This window comes from Canis aureus, chromosome 13, assembly GCF_053574225.1.
Source record: "Canis aureus isolate CA01 chromosome 13, VMU_Caureus_v.1.0, whole genome shotgun sequence".
NCBI lineage: Eukaryota > Metazoa > Chordata > Mammalia > Carnivora > Canidae > Canis > Canis aureus.
Window position 1 is genome coordinate 24,615,799 of NC_135623.1, and position 27,375 is coordinate 24,643,173.

General features: G+C 50.3%; 3 protein-coding genes across 11 annotated transcripts in view; 1 reads left to right on the plus strand and 2 right to left on the minus strand.

The window, feature by feature from the left end:
- Window positions 1–215: 215 nt before the first annotated feature.
- Window positions 216–3,533, minus strand: EDDM3B (epididymal protein 3B). 3 transcript variants are annotated; one of them, XM_077845465.1, is made up of 2 exons: window positions 3,369–3,533; window positions 216–1,167 (listed from the first exon to the last, which is right to left on the minus strand). In XM_077845465.1, the coding sequence occupies exon 2, from the start codon at window positions 1,140–1,142 to the stop codon at window positions 705–707; it is 438 nt and encodes a 145-aa protein (XP_077701591.1). In that variant the 5' UTR covers window positions 1,143–1,167; window positions 3,369–3,533; the 3' UTR covers window positions 216–704. The 3 variants fall into 3 exon arrangements, with proteins under 3 accessions (XP_077701591.1, XP_077701589.1, XP_077701590.1); XM_077845463.1 differs by having other exon boundaries at window positions 216–1,341; XM_077845464.1 differs by having other exon boundaries at window positions 216–1,160; window positions 3,369–3,526.
- A 518-nt stretch (window positions 3,534–4,051) lies between these two features.
- The window catches only part of RNASE1 (ribonuclease A family member 1, pancreatic), a 44,847-nt gene continuing 21,523 nt past the window's right edge, over window positions 4,052–27,375 (minus strand). For 2 of the 7 annotated variants that reach the window (XM_077845456.1, XM_077845457.1), the window contains exons 2-3: window positions 22,294–22,409; window positions 20,408–21,104 (exon numbers count right to left, since the gene is read on the minus strand). In XM_077845456.1, coding sequence (XP_077701582.1) covers window positions 20,625–21,104; window positions 22,294–22,409 — 596 coding nt within the window. In that variant the 3' untranslated portion in view covers window positions 20,408–20,624. Of the gene's footprint in view, window positions 5,374–5,429; window positions 5,843–7,693; window positions 7,822–20,407; window positions 21,109–21,757; window positions 21,916–22,293; window positions 22,410–27,375 lie in introns of those variants that run through there. The other 5 variants (XR_013350504.1, XR_013350503.1, XM_077845460.1 and 2 more) reach the window with 5 other exon arrangements.
- Window positions 8,036–8,924, plus strand: RNASE6 (ribonuclease A family member 6). The gene has a single exon (XM_077845462.1). The coding sequence runs from the start codon at window positions 8,051–8,053 to the stop codon at window positions 8,621–8,623; it is 573 nt and encodes a 190-aa protein (XP_077701588.1). The 5' UTR covers window positions 8,036–8,050; the 3' UTR covers window positions 8,624–8,924.

Genomic DNA, 27,375 nt, shown 5'->3' on the forward strand with positions numbered 1-27,375 from the left:
TAACGACTGAGTCCATAACCATAACACATTCTGTGCAAATCATGTGCAAGTATAATCGATATCACGCAGCCTGTAACACCGACACTAATCACACACACCTAACGTAGATAAATGTCCTACACCTTGGAATGATCGAATTCATGGAGGGAAGGGAAGACCTTTCTGTTTGGGTGGAGTGAGGAGAGTCACTCTCAGGAAACTCCTCGGTTCAGTAAGGAGAGAAGCCAGGTGAGCTTAATCTTTTTTTTTTTTTTAATGTGTAAGTTTTTTTTTTTTAAGATTTTATTTATTTATTCATAGAGACACACACACACACAGAGGCAGAGACACAGGCAGAGGAGGAAGCAGGCTCCATGCAGGGAGCCTGACGGGGGACTCAACCCCAGGTCTCCAGGATCACACCCAGGCTGCAGGCAGCGCCAAACCACTGTGCCACAGGGGCTGCCCTGGGAGCTTAATCTTAACAAAAGGTAAGAGCAGACCAGGTAAAGGAGGGCAGAGGGTATTGGAGGCAGAGAAACCATGCAGGCAGCTCCTACCGGAAGACGCCACGTGGTGCGCAACTCAGTAGTTGGAAGACATTGGCACATCAACGTAAGGGAACGGGGCGCGAGAGCTGTTGACATAGGCAGGCAGGGGCCACCACTTGGGAAGCACTGGTCACGCTCCTCCACCCTGGGGGTGTGGGAGGACTCGCTCTTTTCCTATTTTTTGATGTGTACCACCCGGATGTCCTCTATGCCATCAACATACCCGTTCCCGCCACAGTGGAATTCCACGTAGCTGTAGCTGCTGTGCTCTCTGTAGCCCTTTCTGTTCTTCTTGTGGTAGCACTGGAGTATTAGGAAGGGATGCTCGGCCCATATATATACGTTTCTGTAAGGATCTCTCCACTTCCTGAGGCAAATATGCTCGATTTTGTGCCACAAGGTATAGATGAAGATGTGATCTTTCCTGTCCTCTGGAGCTTCCCTTTCCCTCATGAGATTGTTGCATTTGTAGTCGCTGAACTTCCAGCTTGTGCTCAGGTAGTGCTGCTCCATGAACGCCCTCCAGGACAGGTTCTGGCCGTGGACCAGCAGCCCGCAGAGCGCAAACAGCAGGGCCACGAGAGGGCCGAGCATCGGTAGACAGGATGCCATCTCCGCCGCCAGAGCCACCTGCACGCTCACGGGGAGGAGACAAGAGAGCATGATCTCCACCCTGCCCTGAGAGCTGGCTCGCACCTGAGAATCGCTTTGCTGCCAACGTGGGGCCCAGTGTCACCTTTTTCTTCCCAGGCTTGAGACCATAAATCTCATTGCGTGAGAAACTGTACAAAAGCTGAAAATACGCTAGAGCCTGAGTGAGACAAACACAAGACGGTCAACACTTGGTGGAGGTTATTGCGAGAAGTTCACACCTCTCCCATCGGCCTGCTCTTCCCCCCAAACCGAGGAGCCAGTCACTCTCTCGTGAACTCTGCTCTATAGTCCAGATCAACCCTCTAGGAGCATGGCTCTAAGGGAAATTGGTATTTCCAAGCTTCAGAGCTGTGAAGGGGAAAGCATTGTCACCGCTTAAGGGAATGCGGAAGACGGGTGGACACTTGGGTGATATTTCCCGAGCAAGAAGGCTTCGGGTCACTGAAATCCCAAGGCTACAGTTACACTGATTTTGCAAGACGGTGCTTATCGAATTCTGACTCCTTATCAACTTCCCCAAAGCTTGTGTGAAGCCCGCTGTCACTTCTGACTGTGCACATCCTTCTCAGAGGCCATTTCCCTCAGGGTCATGATTGTAAATCATCTGGATTGGTCGTTAAGAATCGGATCGTATAGGAAATTTGAAATCTTGTTCTAATCAATTAAGTGCCAAGCCTGAAATTGCCCTCACGGGAACTCCCCTGGTCACAATGAGGGCATAGGCTTGTGTGGGAAGGTCTCCCCTATGAGCCCGCTCTCTGTCCTCATTGACCATGAGGAGTACAGCGGGTCCTAGGGCATCTCTAATCGGGATCTCAGCTCTCTGAGCGCCGGGTCCTCCGATGGGCCTCGTAATAGCTGCCTCGCAGACCTGTGAGAGTCTAACGAGACGAGTACGTGAGAGCACTTCTGAGACTGCTGCAGGGACCCAGGGCCGGCTCCCCCACAAGGTGTCACAGTGCATTTGATTATTGGACCTGAAGCTACTTGGAAAACAGCCAGTGCGAGGACCCTCAGACCCTCTTCTGTCCCCGTAAAAGTAGAAAATGACCTCTCATATGAAAGGGACCCTTCCTGACCTAAGAAATAAAAAGACGTTCTTATCACCAGAGAGAGGAATACTACTAATTTTCTTACATTAATTTTTAAGTAAGCTTTTTGCCCAAAGTGGGGCTTGAACTCACAACCCTGAGATCAAGAGGGGCATGCTGCACTAACTGAGCCAGCCAGGCACCCACCAGCCACAGGGATTCTAAAGCCAGGAAGGCTCTGTAAACAAACTTTCTTCCTTTTTACTAACCTACTAGGTCAGGTCAGATTCCGCTTTGGAGTCCTTACTGATTAAAACTCTCAGACATTTGTTTTCACTGTCCTGTTAATTCCTAGCAAATGTAACTTCTCATTGTTTAAAATGTCTAAAAACTGTCTGCCTCTGTCATCTCTTTGGGATCACACTGCCACTATTGGGGCTTTATGAGCATATAATAAAGCTTGGGTTTTTTCTCCTGTTAAATCTGTCTTGTGTCAACTTAATTCTTTGATTAATTTAATTTTTAAAAATATTTCATTTCTTTATTTGAGCGAAAGAGAGAGAGAGAGAGACCATGTGTCAGGGGAGGGGCAGAGGGCGAGGGAGAAGCAGAGTCCTCACTGAGGAAAGAGCCCCATGCATGCTTCCAACCAGGACCCTGGATCACGACCTGAGCTTAAAGCAGGTGCTGAGCCACCTGAGCCATCCAGACGTCCCTGTCAACGCAATTCTGAAACTGGCTGGAAGAACCTTGAAAGAGAAGGAAATTTTTGTCCTCTTCCAGCGTGTCAAGGGCTGTATGAGGCATAGACATCAAGTCGGCACATTCACATGGGTGGCTCGCTCTACCTTGTCTACAGGACCTCACCAGGATAGAAGACCAGGATTCAAGTTGCCTCAATGTATCGTCCTTGGGAAGATTGGGGAGGCAGCGGGCGTAGGGGAGAAGGGGGTGAGGGGACAGATCCCACCGGTGGGATTAATCCTGAGTTGACTTCAGGTCTTTGCATCTTAGAAATTGGGTCACTTTCCAGTCTGAACTCTACCGCCTGCAGGTTCAGTGAGGCCCCGTCCAGTGTCCCCGGCCCTTTCCTCTCAAGCCTCCTCGGCACCAACCCCAACTCTGACTCCCCCTGTTCAGATCCAACACTTACGTGTCACTGGGCGAGGAAATCAATCCGTGGATCTGAAGAGTAGAGAGCCAGGAAGTGTGCAGCAGTGAAGAAAGGGGCAGTCGTGAGAGGTGGGGCACTGGGACTGATGAGGAGTGTGGCGGGGGTGGGGGCCAGCCTTCCCTGTGAGCCTGCTCCGTGTCTTCTCATCCAGGGCACTTGGGTTCACTCTGAGCATAGCCTGGAGCACAGGTGTCCAATATCAAAGACTCACTTCTGGGCACAAAAGAGTGATAAGGCCCTGGGCAGGGGTAACCCTGGAGGAGGGTAATCTGGAGTTCCCAGGAGACAAGCCCAGATCGGTCTCCTAGACTGGCTTCCTTAGAAACTTGTGGAGAAAATTCCTTGCATGACTAGGCTATGTTCTACGGGAACTTCGGGGAAGCTAGAAAAAAAAAACCTCTTGAGTTATGAAACGTAGAATCTTCATCCCGAGGGGCAAGAGCCAAAAGCCCGTAAAACAGCCAAAACAAATTGAAGAGAAGCACAATTGAGAGGTTGATGCCACTTAGGAATATGTTATGGATAAAATACAAAAGTAAAAACGGGGCTGCACACACTCCGTGGTTATGATGTCATCTGAGAAGAGCTAAGAGGAGTGAGAATGGCAAGGAGAATGGAGGGAACACCGATAGTTTTATATTTTATTTATTGAAATACGCCAGGCAGATGAAAAACGATATGATTTGTTTTGAGTACTCTATATTGGCTTGTATTTATCTACATTGTTGACTTTTTGGTAATTCCTCACCTTAGGAAATGAAATGAGCCCGTGAGAGCACAAGGGAAGGACTTCCTAGGACCTGCCAAGAGGGACAAAGAATTCCAGAAGATCCCCATCCTGGTGAACTTAGCTTCCCCTTTCCCAGGAGGCCCGCGGCCTCCTCCGTCCCCTCCCGCTGGGCCGTCCCCCGTAGGCCTCCATGTGGGCAACATCGCGTTCCCTGCTTCTCCTGGCACTGTTGGCGGCATTTTGAAAAATGAATTTACAAATGGAAAAGACGCCTCGAAAGAAAAACTACTCTTTGTCTCAAATCAGCCGATTGAGTCAGGCCTGGACGGCCTCCTGCGCCCCCTTCCTGCCCACCTAGGACAGCAGGGAAGGCCGCCCGAGGCCCAAGGGTCCTTCCTGCCCCGCATCTTGCTGTCTGCGCACATTGTCCTTCGGTCCTTAAAGGTTCAACGTCATCTGACCCGACACTCAAATTCTGTTGCCGCCGCGCGGAGGGGTGACACACTGTGACTCGTGCGGGAGCTGTGTCCTCCGGGAGCTGCGACATCCCACCCGGGGCTGAGCCTCCTGGCACGGGCCTGGCCTTGGGACGCCCCTGGGGTCCGGGTCCACAAGCTGCCCAGAGCTCCCTGGCAGAGAGGAGAGGCGGGGCTGGGGAGCCTGGAGGGGGCAGCGTGGGGGCAGGGGTCATCGGGGCCTCGGCCAGGCTCTGGTGGCACCCGCCAGGTGCAGCCACCCCAGCAGACTTCTGAGAGCCCCCAGAAGGGGGAGGCCGGGTGGCTGGCGGTCCGGCCTGTGACCTCTCATCACGGGGTCAAGAGGTCGAGCCCCATGTTCAGTGCAGTGTCCTCGAGAAAGAAGAAAGTCAAATAAGGCTGAGAGGTGAGAGCTTCAGGAGTGTTGCCCAGGTGCGGGGGCCCTGAGCCGTGGCCTGGCCGAGCAGAGTGTCAAGGGGCAGGTCCCCGCGCCCCCTGTGTGGCCCACGTGGAGGCCCGCAGGCAACTCAGCGTCATCGGGGACCCGGGGACCCGCTGAGCCATCGGGGAGCGGCAAGCCGACCTCGTCGCCGGGACCCCGGTTACCAGGGAGGAAGAGCCCCGGGCGGCCACGTGCTGCGCAGCCCAGTGTGCCCAGCCTGAGCTCCCGGCCCGGGCCACCACCCCGCTCCCGAACTCCAGCCTGGCCGCAGGACAGGGCCCTGAAGAGCTCAGGTGACCAGACGGCCAGAATGTCCATAAAGGGCCAGGGTCTCACCTTCGGGGCTCAGGTGACCAGATGGCCAGAATGTCCATAAAGGGCCAGGGTCTCACCCTCGGGGCTCCATACAGCGTCCCAACCCCCCCTCCTCCTCTTCCCTCTGGTTTTCCTCTGGGTGGCTCATTAATTAATAATGATTACATCAGTAAATGTCACAACAGTTCCAACGTGATCTTGATTTATGCCCACGTGTGCTCTCTGTGGACCAAGGTCACGTGCCTGGTGGTGACCAGGAAATCCCTAGCATCGCCTGCTGTGGACCGTGGCGTTTGGAACATGACGGACCCGCCGAGGGGTCCCCTCTGTTCCGTCTGCTCCCCCTGGTGCGTCTGGCAGGAGGTCTTGGCGCTCCATGGGGGACCACGTGTGGTCGCTCTCATGCATTGTGGGTCTTGCACACTTTTCCCCTCAGCAGGTGTGCAAAGCGGTGGATTCAGGCCTGAGAACAGGGGAGAGTGCCTTCCGCCTGTGGGGAAAGAAGAAGGAGGCTGTAGGACCCAGCACGAGCCCCCGCGGGACAACCCGGGCACCAGCCTCCACGGCCCCAGGAGCCCGGGCTGCAGCTCCTCACACGCCATCCAAGTGACCGGCACCCCGAGACGCGGGGGTGCCCCGAGCCTCAGGCCCCGACTCACTGCTCGGGTCACTCTCGTGTCAGATGCGGGACACACAGAGGCCACAGCCACCCGAGGACGCAGCGTCCCGGAGGCCTGAATGTGCCGAGAAGGGACCTAGGGACTGTGGCCTGCTTAGAGACGCTGACCCTGTGGGATCTCGGGGACCAGCCCTGGGCTCAGTTGCTGTTGCAGGCAGCAGGCCCAGCGACGTGGAGGGGATCCGGCAGCTTGGCGTGCTGAACCTCTGCGGCTGAAGAACGCGGAGAAGTGCCGGCTGCAGGGAGGGCTTGCTCACCTCCCCGGGGGCAGGTCCTAACCCGTCCCGGCCAGGGTGTCCCAAACCAGAGGAGAGCAGTCTCCCTCTCTGCAAAGCCGGGGACACCTCTGAGCACAGGTCTTCCTGTGTTGCCCCCTGTCGAGCACACTGAGCTCCCCCCTGGATGCGGCCCAGGGTTCCTCGCCCCCCCCCCCACTTCCCCAGCCCAGCAGGGGACACTCAGCCCTAACCTCTTCCTGGGTCCTTTTCCCCAGGAGGCTCCCGTGTCCCCTCACACTGACCAGAAGGGAATGTGCCCGCTTTCCTCTCCTTGGTCTGGGCTTTGCTTCTCTATGGAGGCGCAGGGACGGCCTGGAGGGAAGAGGCAGAGGCCTTCCCTCCCCTGCACTTGTGAGACCTGAGATCATGGAAGAGACCTGGACGGGAGGGGGCCGCTCCCTTGGGGTCTTGCGCTCCCTGTCCCGAGCTGTCCTGGGGCAGCCAGACAGGAATTCACCACCTGAAGGAGCACAAAGTGCCAAGTGGCTAAACCTCCAGGACCTGAGCGTTGGGGGTAACCCAGGGTGGGGACGCGGGCTCTTCACTGGGAATGGGGATCAGCCCCCCGCGGAGCTGAGCACACCTGTGCAGGCCCCAGCCTGCTCCCTACAGACTCTGTTTCCTGGCATCCTTGACAGATTCCCAGGCAATTCTGATGGGAGGCCCGGACTGGGGGGTCCCGCCCGGCCCGGGGGGGTCTGATGGGGTGCTCCTAGGCAGGGGGCTTGGGGTCCTGGCGACTGTGGACGTGTGGATGTGGGCACCTGCCCTAACCCGGGTGGCTGTAGAGGAGGAGACTTGAGAGCCGGCTGAGCACACACTCAGTTTTTGTCCTCTGTCCCTGCGCCCAGCACTCCTCTCTGCGGCCCAGCTCAGCCCTGACCCTGCGATGTGCCTGTTTGTGTGATGGTCCCTGTCACTTGGTCATGAGCTCCTGAGGCTGGGCAGCCGGGGCTGTGGCCCAGGATACCGAGCAGGGGGGTAACCCGTGTCGGGGGCGCCCACCGCACCCCAGGTCCAGGGCCGTGGCCACCATAGCATCAAGGTCCCGCGGCGGGTCTGGTGCTGGAAACCGAGGTCAAGGCCGCGGCCCTGCAGCTGCAGAAGGGGAAGGAAGGCCCGGCCCGCCCAGGAAGTGCACGGGTTCCCGGGGTGGGGAGCAGGCTCGACCTCAGAGTCGGGCTGCGCGTGGCCTGGGTGACATCCGGAGCCTCGCAGGACACCTGGTAGGAGGGCGGCCGCGGCCCAGGCGGGAGGGGACCCGGGGCCCAGGGCGGCCGGTGGGAGGACAGGGCCTCGGGAGGGAGGCCGGGCCCAGGGTCAGTCCCTCGGGGGGACAGGACAGGGAGGGGACCGGGGTCTGCAGGGGGTGCAGTACTCCTACCTCCTGTTCCTCCTGGTGGGACTCAGGCCCTCCGGGACTTGGATACTCAAGGTGCCGGGCAGGTGAGGTGACAACCACCAGCCGGTGACCCCCGGTGAGCTCCGGGGAGCCCCGGGAGAGCGCCTGCCTCTGCGGGGGGTGGGGGGGGGGCTAAGCCCGAGCCCGTCAGAGCCCCGCTGTGGGGTCCTGCTCGGAGGCGAGTGCGCCTCTCAGCCCCCCTCGGCCCCCATCCCTTGGGTGCTCTCTGACCCGCTGTCTCGCTCGCTCTGAAACCAAGAATAAAAGCATAAAAAAGAATGAAATAAAATGAAGATCAAGAAAGGAGCAAGGAAACCTTAAAGGCACAATAAGCACCTAATGGCTGGGAAGGATCATTTTGTTCCTATTGCTCTGACCACTGTGATTCCCTCATTTTCCTCCCTCCTCCTGCCCAGAGGGATGATGCTGCATCTCCCAGGGCCGTGGCCGCTGCTGCTGCTGCTGCTGCTGCTGGGATCATGGGGACCAGTGCCTCCAGCTGCTGCTCGGCCTCCAGGCGTCACTGCCGTTCAGTGGTTTATCACCGAGCACGTCAGAGCGGGTCCGGTGAGATGCAACACTGAAATGCCTCAGATCAATTATCGCCCTAACACATGTAAGGGGCAAAACACCTTTCTGCAAGAGTCCTTCCAAAACGTGGTTGCTACCTGTCAACAGCCCAACAGGACCTGTAAGAATGGCCTGGGAAACTGCCACAAGAGCGCAGGGAGGGTGAACATGACCTACTGCCTTCTCACGGGGCGCCGGCCCCAGTGCACCTACCGTACTACGTACCAGAACCAGTTCTACATTGTTGCCTGTAACAACTCGCAGCCAGGCTACCCTCCCAATCTTCTGCTTCCCGTCCACTTAGACGAAACCGTCCCGCTGGGTCCTACACACTTCGGTTAAGACCAAGGTGGCCATTGCGGTCCCTCCCCCTGGGCCAGGCTCTCTCATGATGTCTCTGCTTTCTCTTTCCTTTGTTGATTCCCATGGTTCCCATAGAAGAAATAAGTAAAGGGCCAAGATGTGAGACAAGAGTAAGGGACAGCAGACTTTGGATGCTTTTCAGATTGGGAGCTCTGTGTGATTGGAAGGAAGGCAATAGGGCAGAGTGCCAAGAACGGCCCAGGCCCCATGGTTTTCCTCTTGCACCTTCGGCCAAGCTTCCTTGCACCTGTTCACAGCAATAAAATCACTTTCTCCTGCATTCTAAGGACTGTGAGTATGTGTGTTCGGGGTCCCTTTCCCGTGATTGCCAGCTTGGAGCCACCTAGGTTGCCTTTGCCAACATCCTCAGGAGAACCATTTGGGCCTCAGTTCACCTTCGTTACTCAGGGACCCAGGGCCTCTGCCACTTGTCTCAGCCTGTGTCCCTGGGACTTTGGAGAAGACAGTTCTCCATCCCTCCCACTCTGCCCAGGGCTTTGACATATTTCCTTTGAACCCATGGCCTATGTTTACGGGAAGGTACCACAGGCACCTCTGTGGTACTTTCACACACAGCCTCTAACGCTGACAATGACACATCTTACATCCTTAGTATTGGCTTCCATATGGGATCAACTAATGTTTTAAATATAAATAAATAGGGGATCCCTGGGGCGGACGGGGAGGGGGCTTAGCAGTTTAGCACCTGCCTTTGGCCCAGGGCGCGATCCTGGAGTCCCGGGATCGAGTCCCACGTCTGGCTCCCAGCATGGAGCCTGCTTCTCCCTCTGCCTCTCTCTCTCTCTTTGTGTCTCTCGTGAATAAATAAATAAAACCTTTTTAAATAAATAAATAATGTCTTCAATAAATATAATGTTCCCATAAAAGTTCTAAGAAAAAAAAAGAAAGTTCTAATAAAAAGATACATAATATAAGAACTACCTTACAGAAAGGAAAATAACTCTTCTCTATTATGATAAATCACCCTTCTTTGTAAATGGGAATTTATACTCTCCTTCAGAGCTGCTCTTTTGTCTTCAGTTTCTCAAAATAATCTTTGTGTCAGAGAGCCATCTTTTAGGGTGCTCCCTTCTGGTCTCCTACAGGAAAGAGGCTGGTTAGCCTGAATCTCATGAGCGTCACTTGGCCCGGGGAAGAGGATTTGAAACTTGGATAACCCCACGGATATTGCACACAAGAAAGAGAAAGACAGTTCCTGAAAGGAAATGAATGTGCAACTATCCACATGGGGGAAAGTAGATGTGGGAAAACCCAAGCAGCAACACCAAGCTATTATACTGATTGTGCTTAAATCCATTTTCTTCCTAAATGATTTTAAACACCATCTTTTAACATTTTACTAAAAGGAATTTTTATATATTGTTATATGTTCTATAATGGGGAGGGGTTATTTTTACTTGAGATAGAGAAAGAGAGAGAAGGAGCAGGAGGGCAGAGGGAGAGGGAGAGGGAAGCCCAAGTTGACTCCCCACTGAGTGCAGAGCCCCACTTCAGGACTGGATCTTACAACCTGAGTCGGCGCCTGAGCCCACAGAAAGAATTGCTTGGTTGCTTAACTGACTGAACCCCCGGGGGCTGCCGATCTGAGGTTGTCTAACTGGATTCACCCTTCAAGTACACTTCAGTACACGGTAATATAATTTCATGATTATAGTGGAATGCAGGAGGTGCTGGTGGGAGCTGGACAATCCAGGCTGACACAGTACAGCTGTGCCTGCAGAGGGACAAGCTCAGAGGAGAGGAGAGCTGAACGCAGCTGAGCAGGTGAGTCAGGAACCAGGAGACAAGGTGGGAAGAGCATCCAGGGAGAGGAAACAACACCAGTAAAGTGTGAAGGGTTAAAATATAATTTTATCTAAAAGTAAAACAGGTGGCTGGCTGACTACAGGAAGGCAATAGGGCAGACGGCCAAGAACGGCCCAGGCCCCATGGTTTTCCTCTTGCACCTTCGGCCAAGCGTCCTTGCACCTGTTCACAGCAATAAAATCATTTTCTCCTGCATTCTAAGGACTGTGAATATGTGTGTTTGGGGTCCCTTTCCCATAATTGCCAGCTTGGAGCCACCTAGGTTGCCTTTGCCAACATCCTCAGGAGAACCATTTGGGCCTCAGTTCACCTTTGTTACTCAGGGACCCAGGGCCTCTGCCACTTGTCTCAGCCTGTGTCCCTGGGACTTTGGAGAAGACAGTTCTCCATCCCTCCCACTCTGCCCAGGGCTTTGACATATTTCCCTTGAACCCATGGCCTATGTTTACGGGAAGGTACCACAGGCACCTCCGTGGTACTTTCACACACAGGCTCTAACGCTGACAATGACACATCTTACATCTTTAGTATTGGCTTCCATATGGGATCAACTAATGTTTTAAATATAAATAAATAGTAATAGGGATAGCAATCCATTGTAGCCTTAGAGTCATTTCTCCCATGGCCTATTGGATTACATAAAGAGAAAGTATAGATGAAGAAAAGAAAAAGCATTGGGATCTAAGAACATTCTTGCTTTGGCCAAATACTGAAATATTACAGAAGTTATGGTGTTGGGACCAGGTAGTGAATTTAGATATTGAAGGACTGGGATGAAAATTAGGCTAGGGGCACCTGGGTGGCTCAGTCAGTTAAGCATCTGTTTTAAGCTCAGGTCATGATCTCAGGATCCTGGGATCGAACCCCTTCTGGCTCCCTGATCATGGGGAGTCTGTTCTTCCTTCTTCCCCTCTCTCCTGCTCTCGTTCTCTCTCAAATAAATAAATAACATCATTTTTTTAAAAAAAGAATTTGATTGGGGTTAAGCATTTAGGTCCTAGGCACAGGAGAGGAAAAGTAATTTTTACGTGTACCATTCTAGGTTCTTTTTTTTTTTTCTTTTTTTTTTAAGATTGCATTTATTAATTCATAGAGACAGAGAGAGACAGAGAGAGAGAGGGAGGGAGAGAGAGGCAGAGACACAGGCAGAGGGAGAAGCAGGCTCCATGCTGGAGCTGATGTGGGACTCAATCCGGGACTCCAGGATCATGCCCTGGGCCGAAGGCGGACACTAAACTGCTGAGCCATCCAGGGATCCCCACCTTTCTAGGTTCTTGGCTAAGAGTCAGTCCCCGCATCATAAAAAGGCAGTTAATAGAACAAAAACTCTTTTAATATGCCATAAATACAGGAGCCCTACAAAAATATGAGACTAAGTAGCAGCTAGCCAACTGAGGCTTATGGACCATCCTGAGCTAAGGAAAGGCTAGGGGTCTAGGGCTTTAAAAGGGGGAGACAATTCAGAAGAAGGTGAGAAGAGAAAAGGATTGGTAAACAAACTTTGCTTTGCCAGGCACATGAGTCTCTCAGATGAAACAGTGATCCATTGGGACACCTGGGTGGCTCAATGGTTGAGCATCTGCCTTTGACTCAGGGTGTGATCCCAAGGTCCTGGGATCAAGTCCTGCATCAAGCTCCCCACAGGGAGCCTGCTTCTCCCTCTGCCTGTGTTTCTGCCTCTATGTATTTTTCATGAAAAATAAAAAATAAAAACCTTAAAAAAAGTAAGTGTGTAATTACCATCAGTATTGAACAATTGGATATTTTGATTTCCTATTACTTAATTTTGAATTTTGAACTCAAAACGGATGAAAGATACATACAAATTCCTACAGGAGAACACAGGCAGCAACCTCTTTGACCTCCCCCGCAGCAAGGTCTTGCTAGAGCAGTCTTCAAAGGCAAGGGAAACAAAGGCAAAAATGAACTCTGGGACTTCATCAAGATAAAAAAGTTTTGCACAGCAGAGTACACAGTCGACAAATCTAAGAGACAAAGGACAGAATGCAAAAAGATATTTGCAAATGACATATCAGATAAAGGGCTAGTACCAAGATCTATAAAGAACTCATCAAATTTAATACCCAAAGAACAAGTTATTTAGTCAAGAAATGGGCAAGAGACATGAACAGACATTTCTCCAAAGAAGACATAGAAATGACCGATAGTTACATGAAAAAATACTCAACATCACCCCATATCAGGGAAATACAAATCAAAACCACAACGATATACCACCTCACATGACAGGAAACAACACATTTTGGTGAGGATGGGGAGAAAGGGGAACCCTCTTACACTGCTAGTGGGAATGCAAGCTGGGGCAGCCACTCTAGAAAACAGTATGGAGATTCCCCAAAAAGTTAAAAATAGAGCTACCCTATGACTCAGCAATTGTACTACTAGGCATTTAACCCAAAGATACAAACATGGTGATCCAAAGGGGGCACTCGCACCCTAATATTTATAGCAACAATGTCCACAAGAGCCACACACACACACACACACACAGTGGAATACTACTCAGCCATTAAAAATGAAATCTTTGCTATTTGCAATGACTTGAATCAAACTAGAGAGTAAGAGGAAAGAAATGATGGTTTTACATCTCCCATTATCTAGGGTGACTAAAGAAATTTCAGGAGTGCATGGATGCTCTAAAAACTACAAGTTTTGGACATCACACTATTGAACCTAAGCAAAATATCGAGGCTTGCCATAGAGTGGACATACCATTCCTAAAAGCCCAAGAGAGGAAAGCAGAAGTTTGGAAAAGTGTATATTTCCTGTGAGAAAAAATAAATTTTCCTCCTACTCCTGAGTGATTTAATCAGTGAACTTTCCAGAATAGGAAGTCAACAGAACCAAGGGAACTATGTATCCAATTATGTCATCCTTTTTTTATCTTATTTTCTCATCACTTTTGACCTCTAAGTCTCTCTAGACCTACTACCTTGACGCCATATCCATAATTCCTTACTACCTTACTTTTTTTAAAGATTTATTTATTTATTTGAGATAGAGAAAGAACACCTGCGAGCAGGGGGAGGGACAGACGAGGAGAGAGATTCCCAAGTATGCTTCACGCTGAGCATGGATCCTGGAGCAGGCCTGGATCCCAGGACCCTGAGATCATGACCTGAGCTGAAATCAAGAGTTGGATGCTTAACCGACTAAGCCACCCAGGCATGCCCCACCCCTACTTTCCTTCTTCTCACTTCCTTTGCTTTCACTGCCTGCCCTGTTACAACCTCAAAGTTCCCACTTACTCTGGTTGAGAGCAAATCCAGCTGGTGGGTCCAGTACTAAGAAGCATATCATAGGTATCTCCACTGGTGCCGAGTTGCCTCTGTGATATCTCCACTGGTGCAGAGTTGCCTCTGTCAGGGGATCAAAAAGAATGAAATCTTGCCATTTGCAACATCGTGAACGGAACTAGAGGGTATTATGCTAAGTGAAATAAGTCAGTCAGAAAAGGCAAATACCATAAGATTTCACCCATATGTGGAATTTAAGGAACAAAACAGATGAACATAGGGGAAGGGAAGGAAAAATAAAATAAGAGGAAAACAGGGAGGGAGGCAAACCATTAGAAACTCTTAACATAGGAAACAAACTGAGGGTTGATAGAGGGAGGGGGTGGGGAGATGGGATAACTGAGTGACGGGTATTAAGGAGGGCGCTTGATTTAATGAGCAGAAGGTGTTATATGCAACTGAAGAATCACTAAATTCTACAAGAAATAATAATACGCTCTATGTTAACTAAACTGAATTTAAATAAAATTTAAAAAGAGTGGGCAAGGGAAGAAAGATTTAAGATTTAGAAATTTGGGGAAGGGAGTTGCATGGGTTTTTTTGAACGTTCAGTCACCATTTGTTGGAAAAAAATATCTTTTCTGTCTAGAATCACTTTGCACCATTGTCAAAAAACATTTGATCAGGGACACCTGGGTGGCTCAGTCAGTTAAGTATCTGCCTTATGCTCAGGTCATGATCCCAAGGTCCTGGGATCAAGCCCCACATTGGGCTCGTTGCTCAGCAGGGAGCCTGCTTCTCCCTCCCTCTGCCACTCCCCCTGCTTGGGCTCTCTCTCTCTGACAAATAAATAAATAAAAACTTAAAAAAAAATATTTGATTATATTTGTCTGGGTCTGTTTCTGGGTTACTGAGGTTGTCCTATTGATCCCTGTGTCTATTCTTCTACCAATTCACACAAAAATATGTACACAGATGTTTCAAGCAGCTGTCTTCATAATCACCCTAAATGGAATCAACTCAAATGTCCTCCAGTGGGAGAATGGACAAAAAAGCTATGAAACATCCATGCACTTGAACACTACTGAGCAATAAAAAGGAATAATCCACACAACAACTTGGATGAATTTCAAAGGCATTATGTGAGTAAAAGAAGGCAGTCTTGGTGAATGGATAAAGAAGATGCGGTCTCTATATACAATGGAAGATTATTCAGCCATGAGAAAAGACAAACACCCACCATTTGCTTCCACATGGATGCAACTGGAGGGTATTATGCTGAGTGAAGTCAGTCAATCGGAGAAGGACAAACATTATATGGTCTCACTCATATGGGGAATATAAGAAATAGTGAAAGGGATTAAAGGGGAAAGAAGGGGAACTGAGTGGGAAATATCAGTGAAGGAGACTAAGCATGAGGGACTCTTAACTCTGGGAAACGAACAAGGGGTAGTGGAAGGGGAGGTGGGCGGGGGGTGGGGGTGACTGGGTGACGGGCACTGAGGGGGGCACTGGATGGGATGAGCACTGGGTGTTATATGTTGGCAAATCGAACTCCAATAAAAATATATACAAAAAAAAAAGAAGGCAGTCTTGGTAAGTTACATACTGTGTAATTCTATTCGTATAATCTTTTGAAAAGACATAACAATAGTGACAGAGAATAGGCCAGTTGTTCTTAGGTGTGGAGGGAGTGGGGGAAAGTGTATGACTATATAAGATTATTAGCACAAGGGGAAATGGGGATGATAGAACTGTTCTGTGTCCTGGTTGGGATAATGCTTGTACAGTTCTGTCAGTGAGTCTCTTGCTCAACTATAGAACCCAACGGTTATTTCTTATTGCACTTTCTTGAGGCATTGATAATGACCAGGAACATTCCAACCTCCAGACCAGAAAAGCCCTGAAATCAACAGAATGACTAGAAAACCATCCCACATATCCCGTTCCTTCCCGAAGATCATGGGCTGAACACATGCCCATCCCACCCATGATCCTTGCCTGCTCTCTTGCAGGTACCATTCCCTGCCCTGAATCTCCTCCTATAAAACTCTAGGTGTCCATCTTGCAGGCAAAGAGATTGGTTGTTAAGGCCTGAGCTGGCCACCTCCCCCAGCTGCTGGCCCTGGAAATAAATTTCCCCCTTTCTTTTTCCCAAACTCATCTCTTGAGTTATTAGCGTCTCTTGTGATGAGTTTATCTGAGTTTGTTTGGCAACAGTGTTGGCAGATCCAGCCGAGAGCTATGCTGAAAATTTGTCCAGCCACCCCTTGAGGTTCCTGGGATGGAACAGTTGACCTCTGTAGGGCCAGGGCTCCCTGTGCATTTCCTGAGTTAAAGGCAGTGAGAAATCATCCAGTAACAATTCTACACCTGTGTTAAAATTCAGAGACTCGTATATGGAAAAGATAAATTTTCCTGTCTGATCATTTTTAAAAATTAAAAAAAAAAAAGAACAAAAATTTGCAGGCAAAGCATAAAAACACACACTCGAGGAATGAAGACTTGGTTTTCTTCATTCTGTTCTTGGTTTTGTGCCTCAATTTCTCTACCTTGAAGGTGAAGGGCTTAGAGCCAGATCACAAATGGCCCTCCTTGCCCTGAAGCTCCTTAATTTCACAGGTCTATAAACATGACCTCATGTGTGACTAGTCATGTCCACCTACAGATTTTGTCTCTATGTTACAACAGCCCAAGCCCCCATTATCGGACAGCCTTCCTCCTAAATAATTGTTCAGCAGTGTTTATGGAAAGGAAGGGAGAGCTTGAGGGAGGTAGGGAAGAGAAGCTGCCAAACAGGCTGGCCTAAAGCAGGGCCCAGCTCTCAACCTCTCTTTTTTATAAAGGCTTTATTTTTAAGTAATCTCTACACCCAATATGGGACTTGAACTTAGAATTCCCGAGATCAAGAGTCTCATGCTCTATGAACTGAGCCAGCTAAGCACCCCTCAGGCTCTATTAGGCATGTTTCGAAGATACTCAGAAAATTCCAGGTCCTGTTCTTGTCTCCTGCCCTAATCTTGCCTCTGCATTAGTCTCTCCCCTCTGTGGCACCAGAGCCAGACTGAAATATCCAAGGGTTGTCAAGGCCCAGGACACCTAACAAGCCCTGGCAGAGGCTAGCTGCCAGCGTGGACACTCGGAGGTTGTCTAAAGCTGCCTGAGAGAGAAATCTGCACTAGGAGGTGCCGAAGTCAACTAGGCCTCTAAGGTGGCTTCGTGTTGAGAGAAGAGCTCTGAACTAAACCAGATCTCAATGAGGCGACCATTCTGGAGATGCCTACTCACACACATGCCAGCTCTGCTAGAAAGAGAATGGATGCTCGTCTAGAAAGTCATCAGCATAAGGGGACTTTGAACAAACCCATCCCTTTGGTTTTATAGATTAGAAAACTGTAGTCCCGAGAGAGCTATAGACCTGCCTCAGGGCACAGGGAGCTGATAGTGGGGCTGGGGCTAAATGAGGTGCCCTGGCCCAATCACCCACCCGGCTGTACTCTCATGGAGGGTGGAAAAGGAAGGAAACTGGTCCTGGGTATAGGCCCTGCCCAGACTTGTAGCTAGAAGAAAGTAGAGAACGACAGCAGTCATGAGCTTTAAAGTATTGTCACCAAACCCATTGGGCGAACACGCCCAGTGGTACCCTGTTCCTTCAGAGGAACAACTCCTTCTTTATTGTTAATTAAGACAGTAAGAGAGTGAGAAGGGAGATGAACTTGGAGGGAAGAGGCCAAGAGGGCATCTTGCCATCCACGTATGTATCGCATCCAGGAAGCAGCCCAAAGGACACGCGAATTTGCTGAATGATTTGCAGAGGGATTGTGCACCTTGTCCCCTAGTGACACTCGGCAGAGTTTGGAGATGCTTCCAGACACGCCACGTCTGGCCTTGGGGAGGCGCGTTGTCACCGGCGCCCTCAGCGGGACCCTCCATCATGGATCGGGAGCCCTGCAAGGGCCGCCGTCCCCGGTGAGGGCTGAGTCAGGTGCTGGGAGCACCCTCTGGTCAGCCAGGAGCTCCGGGTGCACCTGTGGGTGAGCAGCGTTGGAAAGACAGAGCCTGGTGATTCGCAGGTCTGCGCCGTCGGGGGCTCCTCTGGGCCTGGAGGGCTGGTCCAGTTTGACGGGCGCAGCGCGGGCCGGGCGTTGGCCGCAGGAATGAAGGGAGGGTTCCAGCCGGGGAGGAAGGAGAGGAGCCGCCGGAGACGCTGTCACTCGAGGGAACGCTTGAAGCTGTGGGAGTGAGGAGAAGCCGGACCCGGAGATGTGCTTGCCTGGGCACGGGAACCCCGAGTTCCTGAAGCTTGTTTGGTCTGAAGAATTTTCTGGAAATGGGCACTATCCTTGAAAGAATCACTGACTACGGCCTTTTGTGCCTGCAAGCAGCTACTCCCCTCACTGCGTCAGCACCTTAAGTTTGAAATCAGTCGGCCAGATCGGCCTCCTGGAAGGGGTTAGTACTCCTTGGTTGGTGGGATGGCGAGTCTCCCCACTGAACGGAGCTCCATTGCCTCCCCACGTTATTTGAGATGTTTCTCTCCTTGATGGCGCCTGAGCCTCTCCAGGCAGGACTCTGGCTTTCCTTGCCCAGGGTCCTCGCAGTCAGAGCCTGCCCCCCTCGCCCGGGCTGCCTGGCTGGGCCAGTGTGGACCAGTCTTCACCTAGCGCTGTGTTCCCAGATGGACGCCCCAGCAGGCCCCGGCCCCAGCCCCGGCGTGGGGGAGATTGGAAGCCAGAGCTGGCGGATGTGTGGATACAGAAGCAGCGAAACCCCAAATGGGTGTCCTTAAGAACGCCAGGAAAGCACCAGCAAGAGGGGAGTGAGGAGCGCTGGGATGGGGAACAAGGCTGAGATGAACCTAAGACAAATTCTGGCTCAAGGAATCTATCTAGAAACCCTACATTTCCTTCTCCATCCTCACTGCCAGTAAGAGTGAGATCCCCCCACAGAAATGCAGGGGTGTCTGGTCCCTCTCACCCCCAGCCCTTCTCCTTCCCACAGAAGCAAAAGGGTTGCCTTACTTAGGGGAAACAGCATCCCTTCCAACACTTATAGATGTTGTTCATAAAGACTGGTCAGATGAATGGAAATAGGGCCTCTCTCTGGTTCCATGAGCCACATGCAAGCGTGAACAAGGGGTCAAACGAAGTGGTTAAGTGGTGACACAAGCTGAGTCTCTAGCCTTTCCAATGGCTGCGCAGAAGCAGGCCCCAAGCCGAGCAAGTGTCCTGAAAGCCTGAGAGGGAGCCTCTGCTAGCGGGGGGGGGGGGGGGGGGGGGGGGGGGAGCCACAGCTCCGTCCACAGCGCGCAGGGCTGTTTTGTTTGTTTTTGAATTTTTATTGCTGTTGTTTGAAGATTCTATTTATTTATTCACAAGAGACGCACAGAGAGGCACAGAGAGGCAGAGACCCCAGGGGAGCCTGATGCGGGACTCAGTCCCGGGCCCCCGGCATCACGGTCTGAGCCGAAGGTGGATGCTCAGCCACGAAGCTACCCAGGTGCCCCCGCTGTCATTTTTAAGTGGGCTCCGTGGATCCTAACATAGGGCTTGAACTCATGACCGTGAGATCCTGAGATCGAGACCTGAGCTGAAATCAAGAGGCAGACCTCTGGCACCCCTGCTGTAGCCCCCAGGAGAAGGGAGACTGCAGAATTTTCTCCCTGTCTCCACTCTGGTAGCAGAACAACGGCTGGAAGCCGGGAGCCCCGGGGTCTAGTCCCGGCTGTGCCCCTAAGCAGCAGGGCCCTGAGCAAGTCACTTAGCCTTTCTGAGACTCAGGCTGTTGCTCTATAACAGTGAGCATTACATTAGGCCCACGATGGCAAAGGGCACACGTGTCTGTCTGTCCAAGGTGCCTTCCGGAGATGCACATTGCTTATTAGGGGCACCTGGGGGGGGGGTTCAGGGGTTAAGTGTTCACCCTGGGGTGCGACCCCGGGGTCCCGGGATTGAGTCCCGCCTCGGGCTCCCCACAGGGAGCCTACTTCTCCCTCTGCCTGGGTCTCTGCCTCTCTCTCTGTGTCTCTCAGGAATAAACAAATAAATAAAATCTTTATTTAAAAAAAAAAAGAAAAAGAAAGAAAAAAGAAAAGAAAAAAAAAGAATTTTTCCTACAGCATTCTAGGCGGACCCTTTCTTTTTTTTTTTTTTTTTCTTTTTTAGACGGACCCTTTCGAATGGAGTTGATACAAAAGCCAAAATCTACTTTTTCTCCTTCAACGGAATTATCTCTACAGTCCCCTTTGGCTCCTAAATTGAAGGTTTTGACTTTCCAGCTAAGACATGGCCATTCTTCTGATTAGTAATAGCTCACCCCAAAAAAGGAAAATGACAATTTAGGATCTTGGTTTCCCACATCCCTCCCCGCACCCAGGGGCAGCGCAGGGTCTTCCTGAGGCTACCCTCCTTCCGGGCAGAGGTTCTTGTCTCTGCATTCGGCTGCCGGGCCGCTCACCCAGCACCCACTCCCAGGCTATAGCCCCCTTTTATCCCCAGTAGCCTTCGCTTAGCAGCCTGGCGGTTTACAAGGGATGATCTCGGGTGACCAAAGCCAAGCGTCAGAAGAGAAGGCTTCGGATGAGCTGATGATGCCTCCCAAAGCTACAGCCAGGTTTGCAGCTCCTGCAGGAGCGATCACACAGGCAGTACCGGGAGGGTGACAGCGTGGGAAACCCAGGTGAGCACAGCTGTGCTTTATTGAAAGAAGCGGTGAGGTGGCTAACATGGGGCCCCCGCCCCCCGACCGAGCAGAGCAGCCCTGGGCAGGGCAGCCCGGGTTTGGGAGCAAGCCGGAGGAGCCCCGGCTGCAGGGATTCCCCAGAGCAGGAAGGCAGGGGAGGGGTAGCAGGTGCCACCTGCGACAGGGCGCCCGCTTCTCTGGCCTCAGGCCGAGAGCTACAGACACGCATCAAAGTGCACCGGCACGTGGGGGTTCCCCTCACAGGCCACAACGATGTACTGCTCCTTCTGCGTGGTCGTGTACACGCACTTGGGGAACTTGGAGCCGTTCTTCAGGCGGCAGTCGGTGATGTTCATCTGGGAGCGGCTCTGGTGACAGTTGGACTGCCCGTTCTTGCAGAGCACATCCTTCTGGGAGCAGACGGCCTGGACGTCTGCCAGAGGCTCGTGCACGAAGGTGTTCACGGGCTTGCACCACCCATCCGTCATGTTGCGGCGCTTCATCATCAGGTTGCAGTAGCTGGCGCTGATGGCGGCGGGGTGCGAGTCCATGTGCTGCCGTTGGAACTTCATGGCCTTCGACTCCCTGGCCAGAGAAGGCTGCACGCAGGCCAGCCCCAGCAGCGCCAGGACCACTAGTGGCAACAGCACCAAGAACTTCTCCTGAGCCATGGCGGGCTCGCCTTCTGGAAGAGCCTAGCTGGGAAGGGGAGAGAAGGACAAGCGCCGCCTCAGGGGGAGAACCCCAGCTCCCGCCTGTGGCTGCCCCACTCTCAGCCTCCCCCTGGGGCAGCTGGAGAGACACCTCCTCCTGTGCAATTCTCCCGGCAAGGACACAGCCACGCGCACCACTCTCCAGGGCGTTGAACTCCCGCTAGCTAAGGAGAGGCGGTCCTCCCCTCTGGGGGTGACCTCCAGAGTGAACTAAAATCCCACAATCCTGTGTCTGAATACTAGAGATTTTTAAATTTAAAATATGTTTGAAAGATAAATACACTTATACCCAGTGCTCAAGTAGCTCATTAGAAAATCCTTTTGAATAAACCATGAGCTACATTGCATCCCTGAAATGCAATCACGTGTCCAGGATCATGACTGACAGAGGCCTGTTGTCCTTCGCCACAAGGGAAACAGCCCCGTGCCTGACACGGGCATCACAAAGGGATGCCACTGTAGCCCCAAGACAGATGCTTGGCTCCCCCAGTGCCCTTGGTTCCCTGCCGCCTGCGTGCTCAACCCTATATTTGCCTACCCCAGGCTCTCTCAGGCTCTATCCTCCCCAACCCTGGTCCCTCCAATCCAACGCAGAAGCAGAAAGAGCCCCTGAGACCACGTCTTTGGCCACTGACCTGGGTCTCTAGCGTGGTCTCTAGGAGAGAGCAGAAGGCCAGTCTCTGCAATCCCTTGATCCCTGGAGAGGGAATCTTATACAGATTACAAAGGGGCTTGGCTTCCAAGAAAAGATGGGTGGGAGGAGCGTCCTGGTTTCAGTGTAGAGGGAAACAAGGACATTGTGAGGAGGGGACGTTGTAGGGAACCATCCACACCACTCTTTTCAGGACTGCTGGGAAGGGTGAGGCTTGGCCACAGGAACTTTATATGAACCTCATCTGTTTGCTGGTTCCAAGGAGCAGTGGAGAAAGCCACTAGGGTACTGATGCCTGAACCCCAGCAAAGCCCTTGTAATCTCAGGGGGCGATTTTCACCAAATAGTGCTTGGTGGTTAGCAAAGGACTCATAAACATGTGACCACCAGAGCAGCGGGGGAGAAAGGAGGTCCTCTTTCTCCCCAGGAGCCCTGGCATGGCTAGCATTCCAACAGCACCTCTTCCGGGGAGAAGGGAGTGAGGCGTTTAGCTACCCCCACCTGGAAGCCTGCGTAGACCTGGGGCTGTGCCCTGGCGGGGAGGAGAAGACCTGTGGCTCGCCCGGTGCTGGCCACTTGAGCACTCCTGGGGTGGCAGGTGAACGTGCGGCAGTTCTCGACCACAGCAACCACTCCTGTAAGGTCAGAGTTGAGGAGAGAGATGAAAGCCAAACCAAACCCCCAACGGATGTCTAGCTGGCTCAGTCGGTAGAGCGTGGGACTCTCAATCTCAGGGTCTCAAGTCTGAGCCCCATGGTGGGTGTGGAAACTACTTAAGAAAAAAAAATCCCTTTTGTTTTTTTTTTAAGATTTTATTTATTTATTTATGAGAAACACAGAAAGAGAGAGAGAGAGAGAGGCAGAGACACAGGCAGAGGAAGAAGCAGGCTCCATGTAGGGAGCCCGACGTGGGACTTGATCCCAGGACTCCAGTATACGCTCTGAGCCAAAGGCAGACGCTCAGCCGCTGAGCCACCCAGGTGTCCCCCAAAAAAAATCCCTTTTGGAGGAAAAATAGAGAACGTCATATTTCTTAGCAGCAGAATTCCCTCTGTAGACCGAGAAAAGGAGGCAAAATTGAAAAAGAACAAAAGTCCTTATTGGGGGATCTCAGAATTGCATTTTCTGGAGCACAGATTCCAGAGTACTCAGAGAAGCGCCCTGCCTCACAGGAAGAGCAGGGGTCCCAGGAGGAAGAGGGCGAGGGGGGGCCAACACCTGACCTGAATAAGAGAGGAGAAGGAGAAAACACCGTGATTGGCACTAGCAGATTGAGCCGTGCTTATTTACACTGTGATCGACTAACCGGTTGGTGTTATCAAACCTCACTCTTCGTGATATGCGTTGATTAATTACTCGGTCACCCGAAAGCCCACACTGACAGTTTTATGATCCAGATGCCAGGTGTCCCGTTGACTTTATAAGAAACTGCTTGTAAAACAATCACCGGGCCTGGCCCAGTTCAAAAGTTCATTAGAAGGGAAAATGGAGCTTCAAGATGGAGTCAGTCATGACCAGAAATTTTATGCAATTTCACACCTCCTAGAAAGACTTGTTTTTGCTGGGTGACAATTGCAATTACTCTGGAGTCAGGATAATCAAAATACCCGCCGTGCTCTGGATTTAGATCGTCTCAGTCCAAATTCTGATTTTGCATCTTAAGAGCTGGGCAAGTTACAGAATTGAATTTGTCTCCCTGTTCCTCAGCTACCTCATCCCTGAAATGAGGATGATGATATGCATGTCTTAGATTTATTACGAGGACGAAATAAAGTAAGATGTGCAGAGGGCTTGGAGGGTCCTTAGCCCGATAAGTGATTGCTCACATCGGGTGGTGTTGAGATCCTCCATGAAGAGTGTCTCGTTCACACTGACCCATCTCCGACTCCCTTTTTATTAGAGGTTAAGTAAAGGGCTTTTGTTTTGCTAAAACCCTGAACTGAGAAAAGTAGGCAGTTTTGAAGCCCTGAGGAGAGGAAGAAAGGGGAAGAGGAGAGAAGAGAGGGACCTTAGTGGAAAGAAGAGAATTGTTTAAAGGGAAGTGTTTTTGTTATGTTGCCATGTTATATCCAAGAAATCCTGAGTAAAGTCAGCATTATTTGCTAACCTGTATGGTTTTGAAAGTAGAAGAGGGGCTAAGGAAGCTGTGGTATGGTGTGAGCTTCTAGTCCCACGTTCCCGTGGTTTGTCCAACATCCTACAGTCCACCCAGGCTTTGTCTCTCAGTCCTTTCATAGCACTCACATCATCTGGAGTGCAGTTGGAAGGAAAACTTTTCTTGACGACTTAGGTTCACATCAGAGACCCAGCAAATTCACTGACAAAAGACAGGTTTAACAGGAAAATAGACCATGTCCGTGCATGTGCCTATGTAGGAGCACAGAAGAAGTGGCTCCTTGAATAGCTACGGATAAAGGTTTATATATTAACTTAATAGGAGAAAGAAGGGAGGGAAAGGACTCTATAGGAAATAAATGTGGTCTTGTCTGTGTTTTCTTAGGAGAGATAAATGAGTTTTAGGGGAACAAATGGTGAGTAAGATAGTTTGTGCGAATGTTTGCTTTTGCAGGTGTGAGTTGTGGGTCTTCTTCCAGGCTGTAAAACTCCCCAGTGGGGACCCAGGGCAGCTTCACTCTCAGAAGGCTCGCCTTTATTCAGATAAGAGAATTTCTGAGGGGCCTGAGTGGCTCTTGATATCAGCTCAAGTCATGATCTCGGGTCGTGAGATCGAGCCCCGTGTTGGGCTCCGTGCTGAGCGTGGAGCCTGCTTGGAATTCTCTCTCTCCTTCTCCCTCTCTCTTCTACCCACTAACTATAAATAAATAAATAAATAAATAAATAAATAAATAAATAAATAAATAAATAAAATATTTTAAAAACTTTTTAAAAGACGATATAGCACCCCACAGGACAGCTCTTAACCCTTCTGCTGGAAGGGACACATGCCACTTCTACTCCCACTTCCCTGACCAGAGAAAGCCTCATGGTCACGCTTAAGTACAAGGGACAGAGAAATAGGATCCTTCTAGTTGCCTGGAACAAGAGAATTATCTGTGAACAGCTTTAATGGCTGCCATAGAATGACAAACACACAACTAATCTAGAAAGAAGGGAAGAAAAGAGAGGAAATAGAAATGCCAGACAAATGAGACAAATAGAAAAGGCAAAATAAGATAGTAGATACAAATGAATAATTATACTCTGTAAATGGGCTAAATGGGCCCATTAAAAGACAATATTGGCAGGGGGGAACATCTAACACTCTTCCTTTCTTTCTCTGTATGTGTATGTGTACAGAGAACATACACACACACACTATGTGTATGTTCATATATACATAACATATCATATATATATATACATATGCCATATACATACCTTACAATCTTTAAAGATGTTTGAGAAGGAAATACTTTATTAGATGATGAGATTTTATCATTGAGAGAGCAATGGAGTGTTTGCTGGAGTAGTTTCAGTAAGTTGAAGAGGAAGAGACAAGGAAATGGAGTTAACAAGGAGGCTGACCATGAAGAGAAGGAGCAGGTTTGTGCACTCGTGAGATGGAGGTGGCTGGGGAGAAGATGACGTGAGGGTGACATGACATGACATGAGGGTGTGCACATCTTGAGGAAAGACCCAGTACAGGAGAAGACACTGAAAATACAGCGCAGAGATAGAGCGTAGCCCAGGAATGGGGCAGAGGTGGGTAAAGGTACATACAGGAGACTGTCTTGCCCGCAAGGACGGCGGGAAGGGAGAGGTGGGTACCGGACAGGGAAGAGGATGCCGCTGAGAAGCAGCAAAGTTGACTAAGAATATGAGCAGCAGAAGAACGTCCTTTCCAACAATGGAATTTTCTCCTCTGAGTGGGCCTTGTTTGCCTCAAACCTCTGTTTTAAAACAGGATTCTGGGGGCCCCCGGGTGGCTCAGCGGTTGAGGGTCTGCCTTCGGCTCAGGGCGTGACCCCGGGGTCCCTGGATCGAGTCCTGCATTGGGCTCCCTGCATGGAGCCTGCCTCTCTCTCTGTGTGTGTGTCTCATGAATAAATAAATAAAATCATTTTTAGAAAGTCTGCATCATCTCTGTTGTCTTCTAGGTCATGGGGACAGTTATCTAGTATAGAAGGAGTCTGCGACCCATTACTGAGACGCCTCATTTCATATACATAAAATATGATACACATTAAGTCATGGTTGCCGTATTTATCTTCATTATACAGATTAAAATATGATATCAATCTCTCAAGAGTTTTCTCAAGTACTTGACATACATCACAACTGTCGCTTCTTTATGCACATATGATATAATATTCATTTCCATAAACTGCTCTTGAGTATTTGAATAGAGCCAGTAGAGTGGAGAGACTGTACGTATGAGTTGCAGCTTCATGACTGGTTGCTATGTTCAGGAGAATCATTTCACCTCTCTGGACCTCGATTTCATCATCTATAAAACACACAGGCTGGATGACTTGGCAAAGCAATAATAAAAGAGAATCTCAATGCATACGTATTGGAGTGTATTTGGACAGGGGTGTGGAATCAGTTTACCCTTTAAATCATTCCTGCAACATTGACTGGCATTTTTCCGGGTGAGTGCAGATTAATACACAAAAGTCCTGCATTACTAATTTAAAAATCAGTAATATGTCAACTTCCGTAATTTGTTTCCTTGTCTGTAAATGAGGAATAATTAAAGTACCTACTCTAAGATGCTATACACTGAATGTTTGTTTCCCTACCGCCACCCAATTCATATATTAAAACCTGACTCTCAATGTGATGATATTTGGAGGGGGGACCTTTGGGGAGTGACTGGGTCATGAGGGTGGAGCACACGTGAATGGGACGAGTGCCCTTATAAGAGACACCATAGAGAGCTCCCCTTACCCCTCTGTCATGTGACGTAATAGCAAGAAACTGGTTCATGGCTCCGAAACCATATGCCCCTGGTTGCCCAAGACCATCCCTATTCATGCCTGTTCTCTTGGCATAATAAGTAATAATGTCCCTTTTCACTCTCAAAAGTGTCCCAATTCAGAGGGTAAATTATATGGTCACCCTATTCAAGGCATATAGTAAGCCCTAATAGAATTTTATTACTATTATTATTATTATTATTATTATTACCAGTACTGATATTGTTTCTTCAAGAGACAAAATTAAAAGTTCAGTTTTCATTCCGAATTAGTAGAGGTGACAGTGATTGAAATTTTTGATTGGGAGGAGGGATAGACCAACAAGTCTCTAAATCCTATCTTTATTTTTTTTAAGATTTTATTTATTTATTTGACACAGAGACAAAAGGAGCACAAGCAGGAGGAGCAGCAGGCAGAGGGAGAGGGAGAAGCAGGCTCCCGCTGAGCAGGAGTGCAACATGGGGCTTGATCCCAGGACCCTGAGGTCTCCTCATGACCTGAGCTGAAGTCAGACACGTAACCGACTGAGCCACCCAGGCACCCTACATTTTATCTTTATAGACTTGGGCAGCAGTGCAAATAGAATGGGTGTGTCAGGAAAATGCAGGCAGATCTGGGCTTGGGCATCACTGTAGACGCGCTGAGATTTACTTTGGGGTGACTTGCAGTAGGCACGGAGATG

Coding starts and splice junctions, on each gene's coding strand:
- EDDM3B (XM_077845463.1), bottom strand. CDS start 1,193: ATGCTCTCTTGTCTCCTCCCCGTGAGCGTGCAGGTGGCTCTGGCGGCG.
- RNASE6 (XM_077845462.1), top strand. CDS start 8,051: ATGGCTGGGAAGGATCATTTTGTTCCTATTGCTCTGACCACTGTGATT.